Below are 23,877 nucleotides of genomic sequence, written 5' to 3' on the forward strand. Positions count from 1 at the left end.
CAATAAACAGAATTATGGGGGCAATGTAAATTATAATTAAGGGGATCTCACCTCTAGGTTGCAAGAAGCCAATGAGATAGGACAGCCTGAAATCTTTCCAGGATTTCAGCAAATAGTCGAAGAGCAAATCTCCTTAGCTTATGGCTGTTCCAGTGATGATGAACCCCGACAGCTACGAGAACTCCTGATGGAGTACAAGGATATGTTTGCTAGGGATTCTTATGACTGTGGGACTACAGACCTGCACATTGCAAGAATCCAAACAGATCCCAATGCATGAAATATTACGTGACTACACCTTTTGGCCGCACATGTTGAAGGATGTTCAAACCTACTGTCAAGGTTGTTTAATCTGTCCACAATTCCAACCCACTGCGCCAACGCATAGAGCACCATTGCAGAAAAGGGGGATGGTAATGCCATGGTCAGATATCCAAATTAATTTTATTGGTCCAGTAACTAGGTCATCAAGAGGTAACATATACATGTTGACAGTGACATGCCTATTCACTAAATGGGTAGAGTGCATCTGTGTATCTAACAATAGTGGTGAAACATGCACAACATTGCTCATCAACCACGTGTTTTCCAGATTTGGTTTACCCCAGTGAATCGAATCCGATCGGGGGACCCGCTTCCCTAGCGAAGTGATGACCAAGATGTGGAAAATACTAGGGGTCAAAAGAAAGCTCCATATTGCATATAGAGCTGCCTCTAGTGGTAGTGTAGAGTGTTACAACCAGTCCATTGTGAAAATCTTAAAAAAGTTTGTGAATGCAACAGGTAAAGACTGGGATGTAAAATGACCTCTAGTCCTAATGGCATTAAGAGCAACTCCAAATAGTGCTACTAAGATGTCACCTTTTGAATGGATGACTGGGTAGAAGAATGGTTCTACCTCAACATCTATTGTACCGTACATCAGACCAGAACTTGATAAATGCTGCCAATATACATCAATATGTGGAGAACCTAAGGAAGCACCTGCAATATGCCTTTGCATTTGTTCAAAGGAACACAGAAAAATCCGCAACTGCTGCGAAAACCTATTATGATCTCAAAACGTCCAAAAAGGAACATGAAATAAATGATAAAGTTTATCTTTATAATTTTGGAAGAGATCAGGTTAAGGAGAAGACATTTTTTCCATCATGGAAGGGTCCTTTTGTCATTACTGACAAAATATCTCCAGTTGCCTATAAATTAAGGATCCCTAAAAATGATACTTTTATGGATAAATGGATCTATATTAACCAGTTGTGAGCGTGTCATCCTAGATCCCAACTACAAGTCATAGAGGGAGAATGAAGTGTCATATCCCAAATGCACTAAAGAAATATTGTAGTTTAAAGGGACAGTCTAGTATAAATTAAACTTTCATTATTCAGATAGGACTTTTAATTTTAATCAAATTTCCAATTTACTTTTATCATCAAATTTGCTTTTTTCTCTTGGTATTCTTAGTTTAAACTAAACATAAGTAGGCGCATATGCTAATTTCTAAGCCTTTGAGGGCTGCCTCTTATCACATGCTTTTTAAATCTCTTTTCAATACAAAGAGACAGAAAGGACACGTGGGCCATATAGATAACACTGTGTTCAGGCACAGGGGGTTATTTAAGATTTAGCACAAAACAATGCTAAATGCAAGACAATAGATAATAAACAGTCACAGTCATGTGATCAGGGGGCTGGAAGAAGGTTCCTAGATACAAGGTAATCCCAGAGGTAAAAAGTATATTAATATAACTGTGTTGGTTATGCAAAACTGGGGAATGGGCAATAAAGGGATTATATATCTTTTAAAACAATAACAATTCTATGGTAGACTGTCCCTTTAAAGATGCCTAGCTAACAAGAATAAATATAAAAATCGAAAAACAACGGACTCTCTTCATAGGAGACTGTCTATGAAGCATACTGTCAATACACTCACCAAGTACCACTGACTTTAAGCCAATTAAAATACATGTGTTCTACATCTATTTAAAATTGGAAGGGGGAATTATGTCAGGGTACCTGTGAAGTAACCTTAAATAAACTACAGATGTATCATAGAATCTAATATTTAATTTTAGCTAAAATCTAATTTGATATGAATTGGTCTCACTATAGCCCCTGCCCCCTTCACTGCTGCTTAAAGACAAGTTGGAAAACAAAAGGGATTATACAATTGTTCAATTAGTGAAGATAGATAATGGGCATTTGGACTTTGAAGCTCATGGCTCCACAGGAGGGGTAGACATGGGGCTTGATGGTTACCCAGGCCAGTATACATCATGGGATGTTGGAGACAAGATTTTCTACATAAGTCAGATAAGCAAACAGAAATTCTGAGAATATAGTAATTAGCACAGGCCTGTTAATTGCCCCTAAACCTCAGATACACGTCTGTACTGTCATGAATTGGATCTGCTCATTGCCGTGTCGCCGCGGCTCACAGATCCCCTCTCTATCACGTCACGTTGCCTAGCAACGTGACGCGGTATCTGGCTCTCCTCCTGACGTCAGAGTCTCCCTGCCTTCAAATCTCGGCGGGAGATCTGAATTGGCGCCCGTTTGTTTTCTCTTTTCTATCTCCCGGACCGGACCTGTAAGTGAGTAATTCTTTTGTCTCCTTGCCTGAATCCTTGCCTGAATATTCTCTGCCAGTTTGCCTAAACCTGCTAATAAGGATTTTATGTTTGTTTACTACCTGCATACAAGGACATTTGCTTTATCTAAACCTGCTAAAGGGAATATCTGTTTGTTTGATAATCATCATAAAGGGACATTTGCTTTATTCAAATCTAATAAGAGGAAGATATTACTGTTTGTTCATTAACCTGCTTAAAGGAACATTTGCTTTATTCAAACCTGATAAAAGGAATCTCTGTTTGTTTGCTAACCTGCTTAAAGGGACATTTACTTTATCCAAACCTGCAAAAAGGAACCTCAGTTTGTTTACTAAACCTGCTTAAAGGGACATTTGCTTTATCCAAACCTGCTAAAAGGAATCTTTGTTTACTTACTAATCTGCTTAAAGGGACATTTGCTTTATCCAAACCTGCTAAAAGGAATCTTTGTTTATTTACTAACCTGCTTAAAGGGACATTTACTTTATCCAAACCTGCCAAAAGGAATCTCAGTTTGTTTACTAAACCTGCTTAAAGGGACACTTGCTTATCCAAACCTGCTAAAAGGAATCCTTGTTTATTTACTAACCTGCTTAAAGGGACATTTGCTTTATTACTTGCTAAAGGAATTTCTCTTAGTTTATTTATCTTCTTAAAAGGACATTTGCTTTCTTCAATCCTGAGTGGGTCACGTCCAGGATATTTCTCAGTGTGCTAGCGTGTGTTTTTTACTTTTCACGCTAGCAGTTGGGTTGAATCCTGAGCTGGTCCTTTACGGCTGACATTACAAACGGGCCATAAAAATGGACCCCACTGAATTATCCATGGCCGTGACCCACCAGGGACAGTTATTGGGATCTCATGCTACCCACTTACAATCCTTGGACGCAAAGTTGGATCAGATAACTATTTTACTTCAGAATATGGCTGCTCCTATACCTCCTAATCCTATTCCTTTGGATCCCTCTCCCCCTACGAATCCTACCAATCAGACACAAGCTCAGCTCAGTCCCAGGATACCTCTTCCGGACAAATATGATGGGAATCCTGAGGATTGTAGGGGTTTTTTGAATCAGTGTCGCCTTCATTTTCGGAATAGTCCAGTTCTCTTTGCAACTCCCTCCTCTAGAATCACTTTCCTTATATCCTTAATGAAAGGTAGAGCCTTAGCCTGGGTATCACCTTTGCTTGAAAAGAATGATCCAATACTCCAGGATGTGGATACATTTCTCTCTGTCTTTTCAAATGTCTTCGATAAGCCAGGGAGGTCTGCCGCTGCTGAAGCTTCTCTTCTAGACTTACGACAAGGTGGTCAACCTGTATCCCAATATGCTATTGAATTTCGCACTCTAGCTTCTGAGACTACCTGGAATCAGGGAGCTCTTAGAGCAGCTTTTCGCAAAGGACTCTCTGAACGTCTCAAAGATGAGTTGGTCTATCGAGAAATCCCAGAATCTCTAGAGGCTCTGATAAATCTTTGTATTTGTCTCGATTCCAGATACCGCGAACGCCAACAAGAAAGAGAGAGAAATCAGAAAGCTTCTAATCGTCCTTTTCGTCTGGTACCTCGTATCTCTAACCCTTTAACTCCCGCTTCTCCACCTTCCGATCAGACTGAACCAATGGAAATTGGCACCATTAGATTAACTGAAACTGAACGTCTGAGGAGACGATCTCTTGGACTGTGTTTATACTGTGGCCTTAAAGGACATTTATTAAAAGATTGTCCTACCAGACCGGTAAAAGCCAGGGCTTAACTTCTGTCCAGGGAACTAAGTTAAGCCAAATAGGATCTCATTCCCTCAATAATAAACTTTTTGTCCCGGTTACTCTTCAAATTGGAGGAGACAGGATTCATACTCAAGCTCTTATTGACTCTGGTGCTGGAGGAGTCTTCATCGATTCCACATTTGTAACTACTCACTCTATTCCATTAAGCAAAAAGGAATATTCTATTCCAGTCTCCACTGTTAGTGGAGATCCTTTGGGTCCCGGACTTATCCAGTTTGCTACTAGACCCATTCTCTTTTCTGTTGGAATTCTTCATTCAGAGACAATATGTTTTGATGTAATCTCGACTCCTCAATTTCCCATAATATTGGGTCTTCCCTGGCTCCAGTTACATAATCCTGTATTCTCCTGGACTCAAGGCGAACTCATTTCCTGGGGATATACTTGTCAAAATAGGTGTCTTCAGATTCCCACGAAAGTGCCTCTCACCATTGCTCTCACTATTGACACCTCTGGGTCGTTACCCACACCTTATCAAGATTACGTTGATGTTTTTTCCAAGAAAGAAGCAGAACGTCTTCCCCCACATCGTACTTTTGATTGCCCCATTGATCTACTTCCTGGGGCAACCTACCCTCGTGGCAAGACGTATCCGCTCTCAAGGCCAGAGAATGTTGCCTTAGAGGAATATATCCAAGATAGTTTGGCTAGAGGTTTTATTCGACCTTCCTCTTCTTCTCTTGGGGCTGGTTTCTTTTTTGTGGGAAAGAAGGATGGAGGACTGCGACCTTGTATTGATTATCGGGGTTTGAATCAAATCACAGTCAAGAATAGTTACCCTCTGCCTCTTATTCCTGAACTGTTCACTTATCTTCAAGGAGCTACAATATTTACCAAACTGGACCTTCGTGGTGCTTATAACCTTATTCGCATGCGCAAAGGAGACGAATGGAAGACAGCCTTTAACACTCGATTTGGGCATTATGAATATCTGGTTATGCCTTTTGGGCTGTGTAATGCCCCTGCTGTTTTTCAACACTTCGTCAATGAGATCTTTCGGGATTTTTTGAACTCCTTCGTCATTATCTACCTTGACGATATTTTAATTTTTTCTCACAATTATCAAGATCATGTACACCATGTCAGGAAGGTTTTGCAACGGTTACGAGACAATCATCTGTTCGCCAAATTGGAGAAATGTTCATTTCATCAAAAATCCATACCCTTCTTGGGTTATGTAATATCTGAATCTGGATTTGAAATGGATCCGAATAAACTTTCTTCCATTTTGGATTGGCCTAGACCTGATTCTCTTAAGGCTCTACAACGGTTTCTTGGCTTCGCCAATTATTACAGGAAATTTATCAAAGGATTTGCTACTATTACTTCTCCTCTCACGTCACTCACTAGAAAGGGGCAAGATTGTAAAAAGTGGTCCCCAGAGGCTATTAAGGCCTTTGAGTCTCTCAAAAAGGCCTTTTCTTCTGCACCCATACTCCGTCACCCAAATCCGGATTTTCAATTTATCCTAGAAGTGGATGCTTCTTCTGTTGCTGCTGGGGCTGTTCTTTCCCAACGAATACCTGACACGGGTAAGATTCATCCTGTAGGTTTCTTTTCCAAGAAATTTACTTCTTCTGAATTAAATTATGACGTTGGCAATAAGGAATTATTAGCCATCAAGATGGCTCTGGACGAATGGAGGCATTGGTTGGAGGGTACTACCTTTCCATTTTCCATACTCACGGATCATAAAAATCTTCTTTATCTCCAAACTGCCAAACGATTGAATTCCAGACAAGCTCGTTGGTCTTTATTCTTTTCACGTTTTAATTACAATCTTTCCTATATACCTGGTTCTAAGAATATAAAAGCGGATGCCTTATCCAGGCAGTTTCAATCTACCTCTACTCCAGAATCTGGTACCATACTTCATCCACAAGAAGTCATAGCTCAATTATCAACCTCTTGTTTACAGGAGTTACAGTCTGCTCAAAAGGATCTTCCTTCTTCCTTTAAATCTCCTGACGGTTTATTATTTGTTCCTGAACATCTCCGTCCAAAGATTCTCCATTGGGCTCATGATAGTCCTCTCTCTGGACATCCTGGCGTCAGTAACACGACTCGGAATCTTAAACAGTATGTCTGGTGGCCTACTCTCTCTCAAGATGTTAAAGATTACGTCTCAGTTTGCACTCAATGTGCTACAAATAAAGCTCCTCGTCAACTCCCTTCTGGTTTACTTCAACCTTTACCCATTCCTCACCAGCCTTGGACCCATCTATCTATGGATTTTATTACAGACCTTCCTCTTTCTGCCGGAAACAACACTATTTTAGTGGTGGTTGACAGGTTTACGAAGTCTGCCCATTTCATTCCTTTGCCTGGTCTTCCATCTGCCAAGGGACTTTCTGAGCTTTTCCTTTTGCATATCGTGAGATTACATGGTTTTCCTTTGGACATCGTTTCCGATAGAGGGGTACAATTTGTTTCTCGGTTCTGGAAATGGCTCTGCAAACATTTTGGCACTACAATCTCTTTATCAACCTCTCATCATCCACAGTCTAATGGTCAAACCGAGAGAGTAAACCAATGTCTGGAGACTTACCTTAGACATTATGTGGACCATCATCATTCTAATTGGACTCGTTATCTTCCTTTAGCGGAGTTGGCCCATAATGCTCGTTACAATTCATCTCTTCAATCTTCTCCCTTTTTTGCAGCTTATGGATTTCAACCCAGAACATTTCCTCTGTATACTTCCTCTTCTGAAAATCCTGCTTCTGATCAAACTGCTCGGAGATTAACTCGACATTGGCGTAAAATACGTGATCTTCTTTCCAAAGCTTCTAAAAGATACAAGTTTTTTGCTGATCGCAGACGGAAGAAGGCTCCTAATTTTCGTCCTGGAGACAAGGTGTGGATTTCTACTCGTCACCTTCATCTCAAACAACCTTCTATCAAATTGGGGCCTCGATATGTGGGTCCTTTCCGAATACTGGGTCAAGTTTGTTCTACTGCATATCGAGTTGCTCTTCCCAAGACTCTCAAAGCTCACCCTGTGTTCCATGTTTCTCTCCTGAAACCGGTGAAATCTAATAGATTTTCTAAATCTCTGCCCAAACCTCCGCCTCTCTTGGTACAGGGACAGCCTGAGTTTGAGATTGCTCACATTCTGGATTCCAAACTTCGTGGCAAGAAACTATACTATCTCATCCATTGGAAGGGTTATCCAGTCACGGAACGGACTTGGGAACCAGCCCGGCATGTTCACGCCCCTGCTTTGATTAAGGCCTTTCACAAAGCTTATCCTGCTAGGCCTGGTCCTGTCCCCCGGAGGGGTCCTTGAGAGGGGGGTGCTGTCATGAATTGGATCTGCTCATTGCCGTGTCGCCGCGGCTCACAGATCCCCTCTCTATCACGTCACGTTGCCTAGCAACGTGACGCGGTATCTGGCTCTCCTCCTGACGTCAGAGTCTCCCTGCCTTCAAATCTCGGCGGGAGATCTGAATTGGCGCCCGTTTGTTTTCTCTTTTCTATCTCCCGGACCGGACCTGTAAGTGAGTAATTCTTTTGTCTCCTTGCCTGAATCCTTGCCTGAATATTCTCTGCCAGTTTGCCTAAACCTGCTAATAAGGATTTTATGTTTGTTTACTACCTGCATACAAGGACATTTGCTTTATCTAAACCTGCTAAAGGGAATATCTGTTTGTTTGATAATCATCATAAAGGGACATTTGCTTTATTCAAATCTAATAAGAGGAAGATATTACTGTTTGTTCATTAACCTGCTTAAAGGAACATTTGCTTTATTCAAACCTGATAAAAGGAATCTCTGTTTGTTTGCTAACCTGCTTAAAGGGACATTTACTTTATCCAAACCTGCAAAAAGGAACCTCAGTTTGTTTACTAAACCTGCTTAAAGGGACATTTGCTTTATCCAAACCTGCTAAAAGGAATCTTTGTTTACTTACTAATCTGCTTAAAGGGACATTTGCTTTATCCAAACCTGCTAAAAGGAATCTTTGTTTATTTACTAACCTGCTTAAAGGGACATTTACTTTATCCAAACCTGCCAAAAGGAATCTCAGTTTGTTTACTAAACCTGCTTAAAGGGACACTTGCTTATCCAAACCTGCTAAAAGGAATCCTTGTTTATTTACTAACCTGCTTAAAGGGACATTTGCTTTATTACTTGCTAAAGGAATTTCTCTTAGTTTATTTATCTTCTTAAAAGGACATTTGCTTTCTTCACTCCTGAGTGGGTCACGTCCAGGATATTTCTCAGTGTGCTAGCGTGTGTTTTTTACTTTTCACGCTAGCAGTTGGGTTGAATCCTGAGCTGGTCCTTTACGGCTGACATGTACTGGCTAACAGAAACACGTTTGCATTGTAACTCTGAAATTCATTTTAAAGTACAACTTAGGTTTAATTTTCAATAAGGTATACCTCAGTCTTGTATAAAAATGTATATGTCCATGGATCTGAGAAATGCATATCAGGATTGTAATAAATTTAATGGATAACATATTCTTATATTTTTCAGGCATCTAATAAGTACATATATAATTGGTATTTTAAATAATATCATATGTTTCATACACTCAGAAAGAGATATAACGATATGAAATATTTATATGGGATAGTAATCCAATATAGATATAATTATATGAAACTACATCTGATTGCTGATCTCAAGGTATGTATGTGATATTAAGATGATAACTGAGAAAGTAATTGAGTCCATGATGAAGGTATTATAATCCTTTTAAATCTGTTCATAGAACATATGATTTTTAAACGCATTTTTAAGATATTATAAATGGAGTATATTCATGTTTAATCTTAAAATACTCAAAACGGACCACATATGGAACATAAAATTATTAAAACTAGGAGATTAAAAGTATATAAAAATAGGCATTTGATAAAAATATATATAAGAACTGTATTTACTGTATAGCAGTGTTGAAAATGAAACTGTTTGTCTTGTCTACTGCCCCAGATGGCCTAAATCCAGAATTACAACCAAAAGGCATTTGGCTGTTAAAAATGACATTTCCCAGTAGCCATTTAGAGAAGAGATCGTATCCAAATCTATCGAATGATTAAGAGATGGGGAGGAGTTTTGGTCTCAGACAAAAACTCCCTGCACACAGAGAAAAGATCTAGGCTGAAAATTGTTTCTTGTTGCTTGTTGCCATTTTTGCTTATAGAGAGACCAGTGTGCAAACACAGTTTTCTGTAAGACAAATATGCTGGGACACTCTTTGTGGATAAGAGACTATCAAGATTAATTCTCTCACAAATACGCAATATTCTCCTAAAACATATGACGATAGACATATTTGGATATTAACTGAATTCTCAAACTGGTGATCTAGTAAAGTATAAGCAACTGTATATTTAATATTTTAAATCAAAGATATTATAAAGCTTTAGTTAGATTGTAGTAAGTATACAGGTATTACATATTAATGTTTAAAAATAATTTTGTATTTTAATATCATAAATTAATTACAGTTATTGATATATATATATATATATATATATATATATATATATATATATATATATATATATATATATATATATATATATACACAGTCGTATGCAAAAGTTTTGGGTGTTTGGATAAGCAATTTCATTTTGATCTATCAAATAACTGAAGGACACAGTAATATTTCAGTAGGGAAATGATGTTTATTGGATTAACAGAAAATGTGCAATATGCATCAAAAGGAAATTTGACAGGTGCATAAATTTGGGCACCCTTGTCATTTGGTTGATTTGAATACCTGTAAATACCTAGCACTGATTAATTGGAACACACAATTGGTTTGGTGAGTCCATTAAGCCTTGAACTTCATAGACAAGTGCATCCAATCATGAGAAAAGGTATTTAAGGTGCCCAATTGCGAGTTGTTGTTCTCTTTGACTCTCCTCTGAAGAATGGCAACATGGGGGCCTCAAAACAACTCTCAAATGACCTGAAAACAAAGATTATTCAACATTATGGTTTAGGGGCAAGCTACAAAAAGTTATTGCAGAGATTTAAGCTGTCAGTGTCCACTGTGAGGAATATAGTGAGGAAATGGAAGACCACAGGCACAGTTCTTGTTAAGGCCTGAAGTGGCAGGCCAGTACAATATCCGAGAGACCGAGAGGCAAAGGCAAAGGATGGTAAGAATGATCAAAAACAGCCCACAGACCACCTCCAAAGACCTACAATATCATCTTGCTGCAGATGGTGTTACTGTGCATCGTTCAACAATTCAGCGCACTTTGCACAAGGAGAAGCTGTATGGGAGAGTGATGCAACGCCACAAACAGAGTCGCTTGAGGTATGCAAACACACATTTGGACAAGCCAGCCTTATTTTGGAAGAAGGTGTTGTGGACTGATGAAACAAAGATTGAGTTATTTGGTCATAACAAGGGGCGTTATGCATGGCAGCAAAAGAACACAGCGTTCCAAGACAAACACTTGCTACCCACAGTAAAATGTGGTGAATGTTCCATCATGCTGTGGGGTTGTGTGGCTAGTGCCGGTACTGGGAATCTTTTTAAAGTTGAGGGTCAAATGGATTCAACTCAATATCAGCAGATACTTGAGAATAATGTTGAGGAATCAGTCACAAAATTGAAGTTACGCCGGGGCTGGATATTTCAACAAGACAACGACCCAAAACACTGCTCAAAATCTACTCTGGCATTTATGCAGAGGAACAAGTACAATGTTCTGGAATGACCATCCCAGTCCCCAGAACTAAATATCATTGAAAATCTGTTGGGTAATTTGAAGCGGGCTGTCCATGCTCGGCAACCATCAAACCTAACTGAACTGGAGATGTTTTGCAAGGAGGAATTGTCCAAAATACCTTTATTCAAAATCCAGACACTCATTACAGGCTATAGGAAGCATCTAGAAGCTGTTATTTCTGCTAAAGGAGGCTCTACTAAATATTGATGCAATATTTCTCTTGGGGTGCCCAAATTTATGCACCTGTCTAATTTCGTTTTGATGCATATTGCACATTTTTTGTTAATCTAATAAACCTACTGAAATGTTACAGTGTCCTTCAGTTATCTGATAGATCAAAATGAAATTGCTGATCCAAACAGCCAATTATTCATAAATGAAAATCATGGAAATTGTCAGGGGTGCATACGACTGTATATATTTTAGAATTTGCCCTATTGCAGTTAAATAAGAGGTTATTTCAGTTCAGATAAATTGGCATATCAATTGGATGTTAAATTATTTTGTTATATTGTCTAACTAAGCATTGTTAAGTTAACGGTCCACACTCTGGTATTTTATTTTGGTATTTTAATGCGATTCATTGTGAGTAAGGTTAATTTTAAAGGTATATTTTTTTATGATCTTTGTAAGAATATTATAACAGCATATGTGTATGGTTGATTCATAGGGGCCTATCTATCAAGCTCCGAATGGAGCTTGATGGCTCGTGTTTCTGGCGAGTCTTCAGACTCGCCAGAAACAGCAGTTATGAAGCAGCGGTCTAAAGACTGCTGCTCTATAACCCTGTCCGTCTGCTCTGAGCAGGCGGACAGGAATCACCGCAATTCAACTCGATCGAATACGATCGGGTTGATTGACACCTCCCTGCTGGCGGCCGATTGGCCGTGAGTCAGCAGGGGGCGGCGTTGCACCAGCAGCTCTTGTGAGTTGCTGGTGCAATGCTGAATACGGAGAGCGTATTGCTCTCTGCATTCAGCGAGGTCTTGCGGACCTGATCCGCACTGTCGGATCAGGTCCGCAAGACCTTTCATAAATAGAGGCCATAATCTAGTTTCTATAATTATAATTCAATGTGTTTATAAATTTTAACTAATTAAAGAATTTAGGAATAATTTTTAATTTCAATTGTTTCGTATAAACATTTTTAATTGGGGGTTTGTTTTAAAGAATAATAACAAATACATTGTATTATAACCCTGGTATATACTGACAATATAGATAATATTGTGCTCACTCCCGTGGAGTTATTTATGAGTCAGCACTGATTGGCTAAATTGCAAGTTTGTAAAAAGAACTGAAATAAGGGGGCTGCCTGCAGAGGCTTATATACAAGGTAATCACAGAGGTAAAAAGTATATTAATATAACAGTGTTGGTTATGCAAAACTGGGAAATGTGTATTAAAGGGATTATATTTTTTGAAACAATACAAATTCTTAAGTCCTTTTAATTTGATTAGCTATGGTAGTGTGGAGTGAGAGTTTGACCTAAAATCATATATAATTAATATAATTGGTGCATGCAAGAGGCACATTATCTTGTAGTTGGTGAGACAGTAAAAAATATAGACACTAAACTTCATTAATGTCAGATTTTATTTGTCATGTCTTACTATAAAAATACATATTGTAATAGAATGTGAATAAAGTCAATGTAATGTAAACTGTAAAATAATATACATTTACTGCTAATTATGTGAGAGTACAACATTAAGAACATGGGTGTGCAGTAAAAGAATTTTGCATTACCAAGTAACCCACAGTCTGAAAAAGTTTCAGAACCACTGGTCTAGATGAGGTAATCGAGTAAAACCATATTTTACTATTTGATTGTATTTGCCATTCTATTATTCTTTGAAGAAACATTACCTGCCTATATTTACACATACTGGGACCGCCGACCCTCCTCATTGTTCTAACTGCTTTGTGACAACTTGGGTCTGTTGTTACCTTCAAAAAAGTATTTATAATTATATAAAGGTTGGCAATGTATGTGTTAGTTATGGATAGAGGTAAAGTTTGCAAGAGGTATTAAATCATTCATAATATATTAATTTTATTGTATGTATTCTACCTATCTAGGGAGATTCTTGGTTTACCACGTTTTGTGGTCATGGCATACAGCTGATTTCAACACATCATCATTATCTTTGTATAAAACTAATAACAAGGGAGATAATGGTATATTCATTTATTTTAATGAAGATATTTTGTATATCATTTTGGCATATAATCAATACCTTATCAATGTTTTCTGTCAAAATAGAGACATGAATCATTTAATCTTTGGATGAGTTAAATTTCATATTTCTAAAGTTCGTCTAATACTTGAGAAATAGAGTGTATTGAAGGTGTTAATTAACACATAAATGTCATCAACGTTAAGTGCTATGTTATAGGAGTCTGAGTCTATACAAATTCCTGATATTCTAACATAATTTCTCCCTCTATTAAACAAGCAAACAAAGTGGATGAGAGAGAGGACATCCCTGCCTGTTAATGTTAGCTATAAAAAGTGTTCTGTTAATATTTGTCAGTGTAGACTGATAAAGGAGCAAATATCCTTGCTATTATTAAACAGTAAAACACAAAGATCAAAATAAATATATACATTTGGAATGTCTTTATATGTGATATAACACATCAATTACAAAGCTTTAAAGGGACAGTACAGCCCAAATTAACTTTTTATGATTCAGATAGGGCATGTCATTTTAAACAACTTTCCAATTTACTTTTATCATCAAATTTGCTGTGCTCTCTTAGTATTCTTTGTGGAACGCTAAAGCTAGGTAGGCTTGTATGTTAATTTCTAAGCCTTGAACTGTCTCTTATCTCAGTGCATTTTTACAGTTTTTGACAGTTAGACACTGCTAGTTCATGTGTGTCATATAGATAACATTGTGCTCACACCGTGGAGTTATTTAAGAGTCCGCACCGATTATTATCATCAGGTACTTGTAGAGCTCCAACAGATTCCGCAGCACTACAAACAAAGACGTTTACAAAATCACATTTGTAGGGATTAAATGGTTAGAGGGCCCTGCCGAGAGTTGCACTTTTGTAGTCAGCTCTTATGAAGGTGATCTACAAACAGCTGGGCTCATAGGCTTACATGCTAAGGGGGTTCAAGGGGATAACAATGGATTTAGAAAGGTTAGTGTAGGTTGTATGCATCCCCGAACAGTAGAGTCTTTAGGGAGCACTGTAAGCTTTCAAAACTAGGGGAGAGTCTTGTGGAGCAAGGCAGAGAGTTCCACAAGATGGGAGCCAGTCTGGAGAAGTCCTCTAAATGGAAATGTGAGGAGGTAACAAGAGAGAAAGAGAGTAGGAGGTAGTGAGCAGAGAGAAAGGGAATGAAGGGAGAGTATCTGTAGGTCTAAGATATAGGGGGGGGAGCAGTGCAATTGAGGGCTTTGTATGTCAAAGTCAGAATTTTGTGTTTAATCCTGGAGGCAAGAGGAAACCAGTGAAGGTATTGGCAGAGAGGTGTAGCAGATGAAGAGTGACGTGTAAGGGAGTTGAGCCTGGCAGAGGCATTCATTATGGATTGTAAAGGAGCTAGACGGCAGCTAGGAAGACCAGAAAGAATGGAGTTGCAGTAGTCAAGGCGGGAAAGGATAAGAGAGTGGATTAAAATCTTAGTTGTATCTTGTGTAAGGAAATGTCTACTTTTAGATATTTTTTAGGGTGGAAGCGGCAGGCTTTAGCCAAGGACTGAATATGAGGAGTGAAAGAAAGACCTGAGTCAAGTGTGACCCCAAGACATCGGGCATGTGGGGTAGGGGTAATGATGGATTTATCAACAGTTATAGAAAAGATTTTTGAAGAAGCGGGGGAAATAAGGAGCTCAGTTTTGAAGAGATTTAGCTGAAGGTAGTGAGAGGACATCCAGGATGAGATATGAGAAAGACAGTTAGTGACATGGGTTAGCAAAGAAGGAGATATGTCTGGTGCAGAAAGGTAGATTTGGGTGTCATCAGCATACAAATGATATTGAAACCCGTGGGACTTTATTAAGGAACCTAATGATGACGTGTAGATTGAGAAAAGAAGGGGACCGAGGACAGAGCCTTGCAGTACCCCAACAGAAAGTGGTAACGGGGCAGAGGATGCCCCAGAGAAAGCTACACTAAAGGTACGGTTAGACAGGTAGAAAGAGAACCACAAGAGAGTTGTTTTGCAAATGCCGAGGGATTGGAGGGTTTGGAGCAAAAGAGGGTGGTCAACAGTATCAAAGGCTGCAGACAGATCAAAGAGCAGGATAAGCAGATTGGCTAAAATGCATGTCTATCAAAAGATCTGAGATAAGGGGACAGTCTACAGAGGCTTAGAAACAAGGTAATCACATAGGTAAAAAGTATATTAATATAACAGTGTTTTATTATGCAAAACTGGGGAATGGGTAAAAAAAAGGAATTATCTTTTTAAACTTATCTTTTTAAACAATACAAATTCTGAAGTAGACTGTCCCTTTAACATATCCCATTTGGTCTTAGTGGATCAATTTCAGATTATTTGTTTCTTTCTACCAGAACTTTCACATATTTATACATTTTTGTGTTTAACAGATATAGATTAATCTAAAGGTCTAAGAGGGTTATGTTGCAGTCTAGATTTTTTTTTTTAGTTTTACTGTGACATGGGGATTAAAGAATTTTGAAGGGGAGGGAGGAAGGGAGAGTATTAAATATGAAAGTAATATTTACTAATGCCAATCTAATTTTTAATGCAACAGTTCAAAAAAATTACTTAATCTCATATCTCAGGTAAAGAGGCTACCTCCACATTCTCCTCTGCGATAGCATCTCCTGCACCCAGCTTTATGGAGCTGCAGTGAGCCTCATCTTCAGCCTGCCTGTTTCTAAAGGTCAACGCTTGCTCCCATCGACGCAAAGCTTCCTCAAATAGTTCCATTCCTAAGAGTAGTAAATAAAAATGTTTAACTCTACAGACTTCCAAATACTGTTAGTAAACACAACGTTTAAAGTGACTTTTTATATATGTGCATTATATATCAGCAAGTAAGCACTGAATGCAAATAATCTGCCTGGCTTGGAGCAGTTTTCAGAAAACACAAGAAAAATGAAAATATACTGCAATTTCTTTTTTTTTTACTATGCATAATTAAATATTATCAGGGATTACATTTTTTATTTAATTTCTCTTTAAAGGAACATTTGACACTTTGGTATTGTGCTATTAAACATTTAATTAACTGTTGTCAAAAAAATTGCAATATATTTTTATTATTTATTTTGTCCCCTTTAACTGTAATTCTGAAAATTGTGGGTTTTCCAGTTTTTGGTAAAAGTGGAGACTCCAGGCTTAAACTGTTATATTCTACAGTCATTGGTTGTAAACTCGCTATATTCTACAGTCATTGGTTGTAAACTCGCTATATTCTACAGTCATTGGTTGTAAACTCGCTATATTCTACAGTCATTGGTTGTAAACTCGCTATATTCTACAGTCATTGGTTGTAAACTCGCTATATTCTACAGTCATTGGTTGTAAACTCGCTATATTCTACAGTCATTGGTTGTAAACTCGCTATATTCTACAGTCATTGGTTGTAAACTCGCTATATTCTACAGTCATTGGTTGTAAACTCGCTATATTCTACAGTCATTGGTTGTAAACTCGCTATATTCTACAGTCATTGGTTGTAAACTCGCTATATTCTACAGTCATTGGTTGTAAACTCGCTATATTCTACAGTCATTGGTTATAAACTCGCTATATTCTACAGTCATTGGTTGTAAACTCGCTATATTCTACAGTCATTGGTTATAAACTCGCTATATTCTACAGTCATTGGTTGTAAACTCGCTATATTCTACAGTCATTGGATGTAAACTCGCTATATTCTACAGTCATTGGTTGTAAACTCGCTATATTCTACAGTCATTGGTTATAAACTCGCTATATTCTACAGTCATTGGTTGTAAACTCGCTATATTCTACAGTTATTGGTTGTAAAATCGCTATATTCTAGTCATTGGTTGTAAACTCGCTATATTGTACAGTCATTGGTTGTAAACTCGCTATATTCTACAGTCATTGGTTGTAAACTCGCTATATTCTACAGTCATTGGTTGTAAACTCGCTATATTCTACAGTCATTGGTTGCAAAGTCTAGTGATCCATTTATAACTTCACCTAACTGGTGTCAGCAGAGAAGGGAATTTGCAAAAATTAAACTTTCATGATTCAGACAGAGGGGCCTATTTATGAATGTGCGAGCGGACATGATCCGATATTGCGGATCATGTCCTCTGCACATCAATAAATGCCGACAGCATACGATCTCGGCATTTATCATCGCACCAGCAGTTCTGGTGAACTGCTGGTGCAATGCCGCCCTCTGCAGATTTGCTAGCAGGGGGTGTCAATCAACCCGATCATATTGGATCGGGTCGATTTCCGGTGATGTCTGTCCACCTCATCAGAGCAGGCGGACAGGTTATTGAGCAGCGGTCTTTAGCCTGAAGGCTACCCAGAAACACGGCCCCAGAGCATGCAATTTTAAACAACTTTCCAATTTACTTTTATTATCAAATTTACTTTGTTTTCTTGGTATTCTTTGTTGAATACAAGCTTGGTAGGCTTATAGGAGTTTAGGAGCATGCACGTGTCTATAGGTGTCTATGTCAGTGGTGTTTGCAACTATGTATAACTTTGCTGCAAACAATTTTGCAGACACTGCTACCAGATGGCTAAAGACATGTGCACGCTCCTGAGCTCAGCTAAGATTACTCTTTAACAAAGGATACCAAGAGAACTAAGCAAAATTGATAATAGGAGTAAATTGTAAAGTTATGTAAAATGCCATGCTTTATCCAATAAATTTAATTTAATTTTTTACTTTACTGTTCCTATAAAGGGACACTAAACCAATTTTTTTTTCTTTCATGATCCAGATAGAGCATGCAATTTTAAGCAGCTTTCTAATTTACTCCTATTATCAATATATAATCAATATTATCAATGTAAGCTTAGGAGCCAGCCCATTTTTGGTTCAGCACCTGGGTAGCGCTTGCTGATTGGTTTCTAAAAGTTATAAGAATCTAAGTGCCCTATTATGCAGAAAAGAACACCTAATGCTAGTTTTTTGCTTCGTACCCATCAGGTATAGGTTCTCTGGTGTGGTGACAGGAATATTTATAAGCTTCATATCTTCTTCATCGGCTCTGTCCCAAGAACTGGAAGCGACACAGGCACAGCTGTGGGAGGAGTTAATGCTTCGAACCTACAAACAACAAATATACATTACATTCATTTTTAAATATTTGTGGTTTGCTTAAAAAAAAAATAACAAAAGAAAGAAAAAAAAAATCTAAGTTTTCAATAATTTTTAGGTTACACAAAATAATTCAATAGTATTGACCAGTTTTACACTAATAATACACATTCAGTCTGGTCTAACCAAGAGGTCTGCTTCTTGCAATAATTAAAGGGCCATAATACCCAAATGTTTAAACACTTTAAAGTGATGCAGCATAGCTGCAAAAAGCTGACTAGAAAATATCTCCTGAACATCTCTATGTAAAAAAGAAAGATATTTTACCTCAAAAGTTCCTCAGTAGCCACCTCCCATTGTAAAGGATTTCTAAGCAGCATTTTAGTATGTCTGTCCTGGGACAGCTGAAAGGATGAGCCTCGTGAACGCTCATATTATTTCACCAATCAGGTAAAGGAAGCTTACTATGAAATCTCATGAGAGTTAAGTCAAATCTCATGAGATCACAGTAAGAGTTCATGACCTCAGCACTGCTGATGCTGATTGGCTGCTGTTCATTTCTTCAGTTTTTTTTTTATTTTTACCTGCAGCTGGGAGCAGCTGAGTATAACTTTTTACACAGAACTTACTCTGCTGAGCTGAGGAAATTGTGAGGTAAAATATCTTCCTTTTTTACATAGAGATGCTCAGGTGATATTTTCCTGTCAGCTTTTTACAGTTATACTGCATCCGTTTCAAGTGATTTAGCATATGAGTATTATGTCCCTTTAATATAGGGATAGCTTACCCAATTTAAAATGAGACCATTATGTGATCAATAAATGTCTCATATTATTAAAGGTTATTTATAGCTGACTGTTACCATGACACTCAGGAACCCAGTTCAGCTGCTATAGAAATTTATTTTTTTTGCACACAAAAAAGAAAAGAAAAGAAACAAACAAACAAAACAATGTTTTAATATTCTTCCTCATTGTTTCTCATCTTGATAATCTACTCCAACTGACATTCCCATCACCCATCTGGCCCGATACATACTAACTCAAAAGCTTGTGTCCAGGATCTGAACATTAAATGCAAATATTAATTTATAATAAGCTCTCAGAGCACAGCTCTTTAAAAGGCACTCTCCAATCCTACTATAATATGCCAATGCTTATTATTCACAATTTATGGTGCCTAAATAGCTCTTGAAATGTTATTAAGACCAGTAAATGCTTCATATTTAAGTATACATGAGAAGGAAAAAGAGGGAACTGATACCAATATTAGTTTAAAAATTCATAAAACAGGTCACAAATAATTCATCTAACCAATAAGGTGTACATGGATGCAGAGCAGTTTTAGATATTGTCAGATGTATTTATCCTGGTTTTATCAAGAGCAAGTAATTACAGAAGAGAGAGAGAGAGAGAAGGAGAGAAGAAGGGAGGGGGAGAGAGGAAGGGAGGGGGAGAGAGGAAGGGAGGGGAGAGAGGAAGAAGGGGGGGAGGAAGGGAGGGGGAGAGGAAGGGAGGGGATAGAGGAAGGGAGTTGGAGAGCAAGGGAGGGGGGAGAGAGGAAGGGAGGGGGAGAGAGCAAGAGAGGGGAGAGAGGAAGGGGGAAGGAAGGGAGGGGGGGAGGAAGGGAGTTGGAGAGAGGAAGGGAGGGGATAGAGGAAGGGAGGGGAAAGAGGAAGGGAGGGGAAAGAGGAAGAAGGGGGGAGGAAGGGAAGGGGAGAGGAAGGGAGTTGGAGAGGAAGGGAGGAGGAGAGAGGAAGGGAGGGGGAGAGAGCAAGGAAGGGGAGAGAGGAAGGGGGGGAGGAAGGGAGGGGGGGGAAGGAAGGGGGGGAGGAAGGGAGTTGGAGAGAAAGGGAGTTGGAGAGAAAGGGAGGAGGAGAGAGGAAGGGAGTTGGAGAGAATGGGAGTTGGAGAGAAAAGGAGGAGAGAGGAAGGGAGGAGGAGAGATGAAGGGAGGAGGAGAGAGGAAGGGAGGAGGAGAGAGGAAGGGAGGGAGAGAGATGAAGGGAGGGAGAGAGAGGAAGGGAGGGGAGAGAGGAAGGGAGGGGAAAGAGGAAGAAGGGGGGAGGAAGGGAGGGGGAGAGGAAGGGAGTTGGAGAGGAAGGGAGGAGGAGAGAGGAAGGGAGGGGGAGAGAGGAAGGGAGGGGGGAGAGAGGAAGGGAGGGGGAGATAGCAAGGAAGGGGAGAGAGGAAGGGGGGGAGGAAGGGAGGGGGGTGGGAAGGAAGGGGGGAGGAAGGGAGTTGGAGAGAAAGGGAGTTGGAGAGAAAGGGAGTTGGAGAGAGGAAGGGAGTTGGAGAGAATGGGAGTTGGAGAGAAAGGGAGGAGGAGAGAGGAAGGGAGGAGGAGCGAGGAAGGGAGGAGGAGAGAGGAAGGGAGGGAGAGAGAGGAAGGGAGGGAGGGAGAGAGAGGAAGGGAGGGAGGGAGAGAGAGAGAGAGAGAGAGAGAGAGAGAGAGAGAGAGAGAGAGAGAGAGAGAGAGAGAGAGAGAGGAAGGAAGGGAGTGGGAGAGAGGAAGGGAGGGGGAGAGAGTAAGGGAGAAGGAGTGAGGAAGGGAGGGGGAGAGAGGAAGGGAGAGAGGAAGGGAGAGAGAAAGCAAAGTATGACATAAGCACTGAGGAAGCAGTTTGGCTGGGGAATTTTTCAACTGCAGCTGGACAGTAGATGAAGGATAACTGTTCACATAGCACATATTATTGTGAGCTAAAGACATTTTTAGGTAAAATATCTTCCTTTTTTACATAGAAATGTTCAGGTGATATTTTCTGGTCATCTTTTTACAGTTACACTGCATCACTTTCATGTGCGTTTGCATATATGTATTATTATGTCCCTTTATTTCTCTTCAAATTCGTTGTTCAGTGAGCATCAGTGCACTACTGGGAGCTAGCTGATCACAACAGGTGAGCTGATGACAAGAGGCATATATGGCTAGTAAAAGTAGCTAGCTTCCAGTAGTGCACTGTTGCTCCTGAGCATCCTTAGCTATTTGTTTCAACAAAGGAAAGCAAGAGAATGATGAAATATAGATAATAGAAGTAAAATTTATTTTATTTATTTATTTATAAAATATTTTACCAGGAAGGATACATTGAGATTTCTCTCGTTTTCAAGTATGTCCTGGGACCACAAAACATTGCATTGATAGAATAGGGTACAATAAAGTACAAAAACAATAATAATACACAATATATGCAAACATTTAACATAGAGCAGGTACGAAATATTTAATTAACCATAACAGGAGCATTCTGTTTTGAGATATGTATAGAGGGATCTCTTAAAGGATTTTAGGCTTGGGGAAGTTTTTAAAGTATGAGGGAGGTCGTTCCATAATTGTGGCGCTCTGTAGGAAAAGGAGGATCGAGCTGCTTTCTTTTTGTATTGAGGCAAGCTAAATAATGTGCTGTTATTGGATCGGAGGTTATAGGAGGTGGGAATAGCAGGGGAGAGCATTCTGCTCAGGTAGGGTGGGAGCTTCCCAGAAAGGCTCTTAAAGACAAGGCAGGAAAGATGGAGGGTGCATCTGGGTTCCAGCGACAGCCAGTTTAGTTCTTTTAGCATGTCACAATGGAGGGTCCTGTAGTTACATTGTAGCACAAAGCGGCAGAACGAGTTATATAACGTATTTAGTTTATTAAGGTGAGTTTGCGGTGCAGGTGCATATACTATGTCCCCATAATCCAAGATAGGTATCAGCATTTGCTGTACAATCTTTTCCTTTACTGTAGGGCTGAGGCAGGATTTGTTTCTGTACAGGGCACCTAGTTTTGGATAAAGTTTAGAGGCAAGTTTTTCTATGTGGAGTCCAAAAGATAGATTGGGGTCTAACAACATACCTAAGTATTTAAAAGAGTGGACTGCGCTCAGTGTGCAATTGGATTTTGTTTTGATGCGAAGATGGGAATTTTGTAATTTTTGTAATTTAGGTCCCGTTCCAAAGATCATTGTGACAATGGCAAGTTGTTATGTTTAACTGATCCATGAAAGTTTAATTTTGACTTTTCTGTCCTAGGCCTAGATTTGGAGTTTGGGGGTAGCCGTGAAAACCAGAGTTAGAGGCTCCTAACGCTGGTTTTAGGCTACCGCCGGTATTTGGAGTCAGTCAGGAAAGGGTCTAACGCTCACTTTTCAGCCGCGACTTTTCCATACCGCAGATCCCCTTACGTAAATTGCGTATCCTATCTTTTCAATGGGATCTTCCTAACTCCGGTATTTAGAGTCGTGTCTGAAGTGAGCGTTAGAATTCTAACGACAAAACTTCAGCCGCAGAAAAAAGTCAGTAGTTAAGAGCTTTCTGGGATAACGCCGGTTCATAAAGCTCTTAACTACTGTGCTCTAAAGTACACTAACACCCATAAACTACCTATGTACCCCTAAACCGAGGCCCCCCCCACATCGCCGCCACTCGATTAAATTTTTGGAACCCCTAATCTGCCGACCGCCACCTACGTTATCCTTATGTACCCCTAATCTGCTGCCCCTAACACCGCCGACCCCTGTATTATATTTATTAACCCCTAACCTACCCCCCACAACGTCGCCGCCAGCTACCTACAATAATTAACCCCTAATCTGCCAACCGCAAAGCGCCGCTACTTACGTTATCCTTATGTACCCCTAATCTGCTGCCCCTAACACCGCCGACCCCTATATTATATTTATTAACCCCAAATCTGCCCCCCACAACGTCGCCTCCACCTGCCTACACTTATTAACCCCTAATCTGCCGAGCGGACCGCACCGCTATTATAATAAAGTTATTAACCCCTAATCCGCCTCACTAACCCTATAATAAATAGTATTAACCCCTAATCTGCCCTCCCTAACATCGCCGACACCTAACTTCAAACATTAACCCCTAATCTGCCGACTGGAGCTCACCGCTATTCTAATAAATTTATTAACCCCTAAAGCTAAGTCTAACCCTAACACTAACACCCCCCTAAATTAAATATAATTTAAATCTAACGAAATTAATTAACTCTTATTAAATAAATTATTCCTATTTAAAGCTAAATACTTACCTGTAAAATAAATCCTAATATAGCTACAATATAAATTATAATTATATTATAGCTATTTTAGGATTTATATTTATTTTACAGGTAACTTTGTATTTATTTTAACCAGGTACAATAGCTATTAAATAGTTAATAACTATTTAATAGCTAAAATAGTTAAAATAATTACAAAATTACCTTTAAAATAAATCCTAACCTAAGTTACAATTAAACCTAACACTACACTATCAATAAATAAATTAAATACAATACCTACAAAAAACTACAATGAAATAAACTAACTAAAGTACAAAAAATAAAAAAGAACTAAGTTACAAAAAATAAAAAAATATTTACAAACATCAGAAAAATATTACAACAATTTTAAACTAATTACACCTACTCTAAGCCCCCTAATAAAATAACAAAACCCCCCAAAATAAAAAAATGCCCTACCCTATACTAAATTACTAAAGTTCAAAGCTCTTTTACCTTACCAGCCCTGAACAGGGCTCTTTGCGGGGCA

At 39.0% G+C, this 23,877-nt stretch overlaps 1 protein-coding gene across 1 annotated transcript in view; it reads right to left on the bottom strand.

The window, feature by feature from the left end:
- MIGA1 (mitoguardin 1) overlaps nucleotides 1–23,877 on the bottom strand; it is a 343,183-nt gene that overhangs the window by 257,993 nt on the left and 61,313 nt on the right. Inside the window, exons 5-6 of the mRNA XM_053693332.1 lie at nucleotides 18,235–18,361; nucleotides 15,892–16,028 (exon numbers count right to left, since the gene is read on the bottom strand). Coding sequence (XP_053549307.1) covers nucleotides 15,892–16,028; nucleotides 18,235–18,361 — 264 coding nt within the window. The remainder of the gene's footprint in view (nucleotides 1–15,891; nucleotides 16,029–18,234; nucleotides 18,362–23,877) is intronic.

This window comes from Bombina bombina, chromosome 10 (assembly GCF_027579735.1).
Source record: "Bombina bombina isolate aBomBom1 chromosome 10, aBomBom1.pri, whole genome shotgun sequence".
In the NCBI taxonomy this organism is placed as follows: Eukaryota; Metazoa; Chordata; class Amphibia; order Anura; family Bombinatoridae; genus Bombina; species Bombina bombina.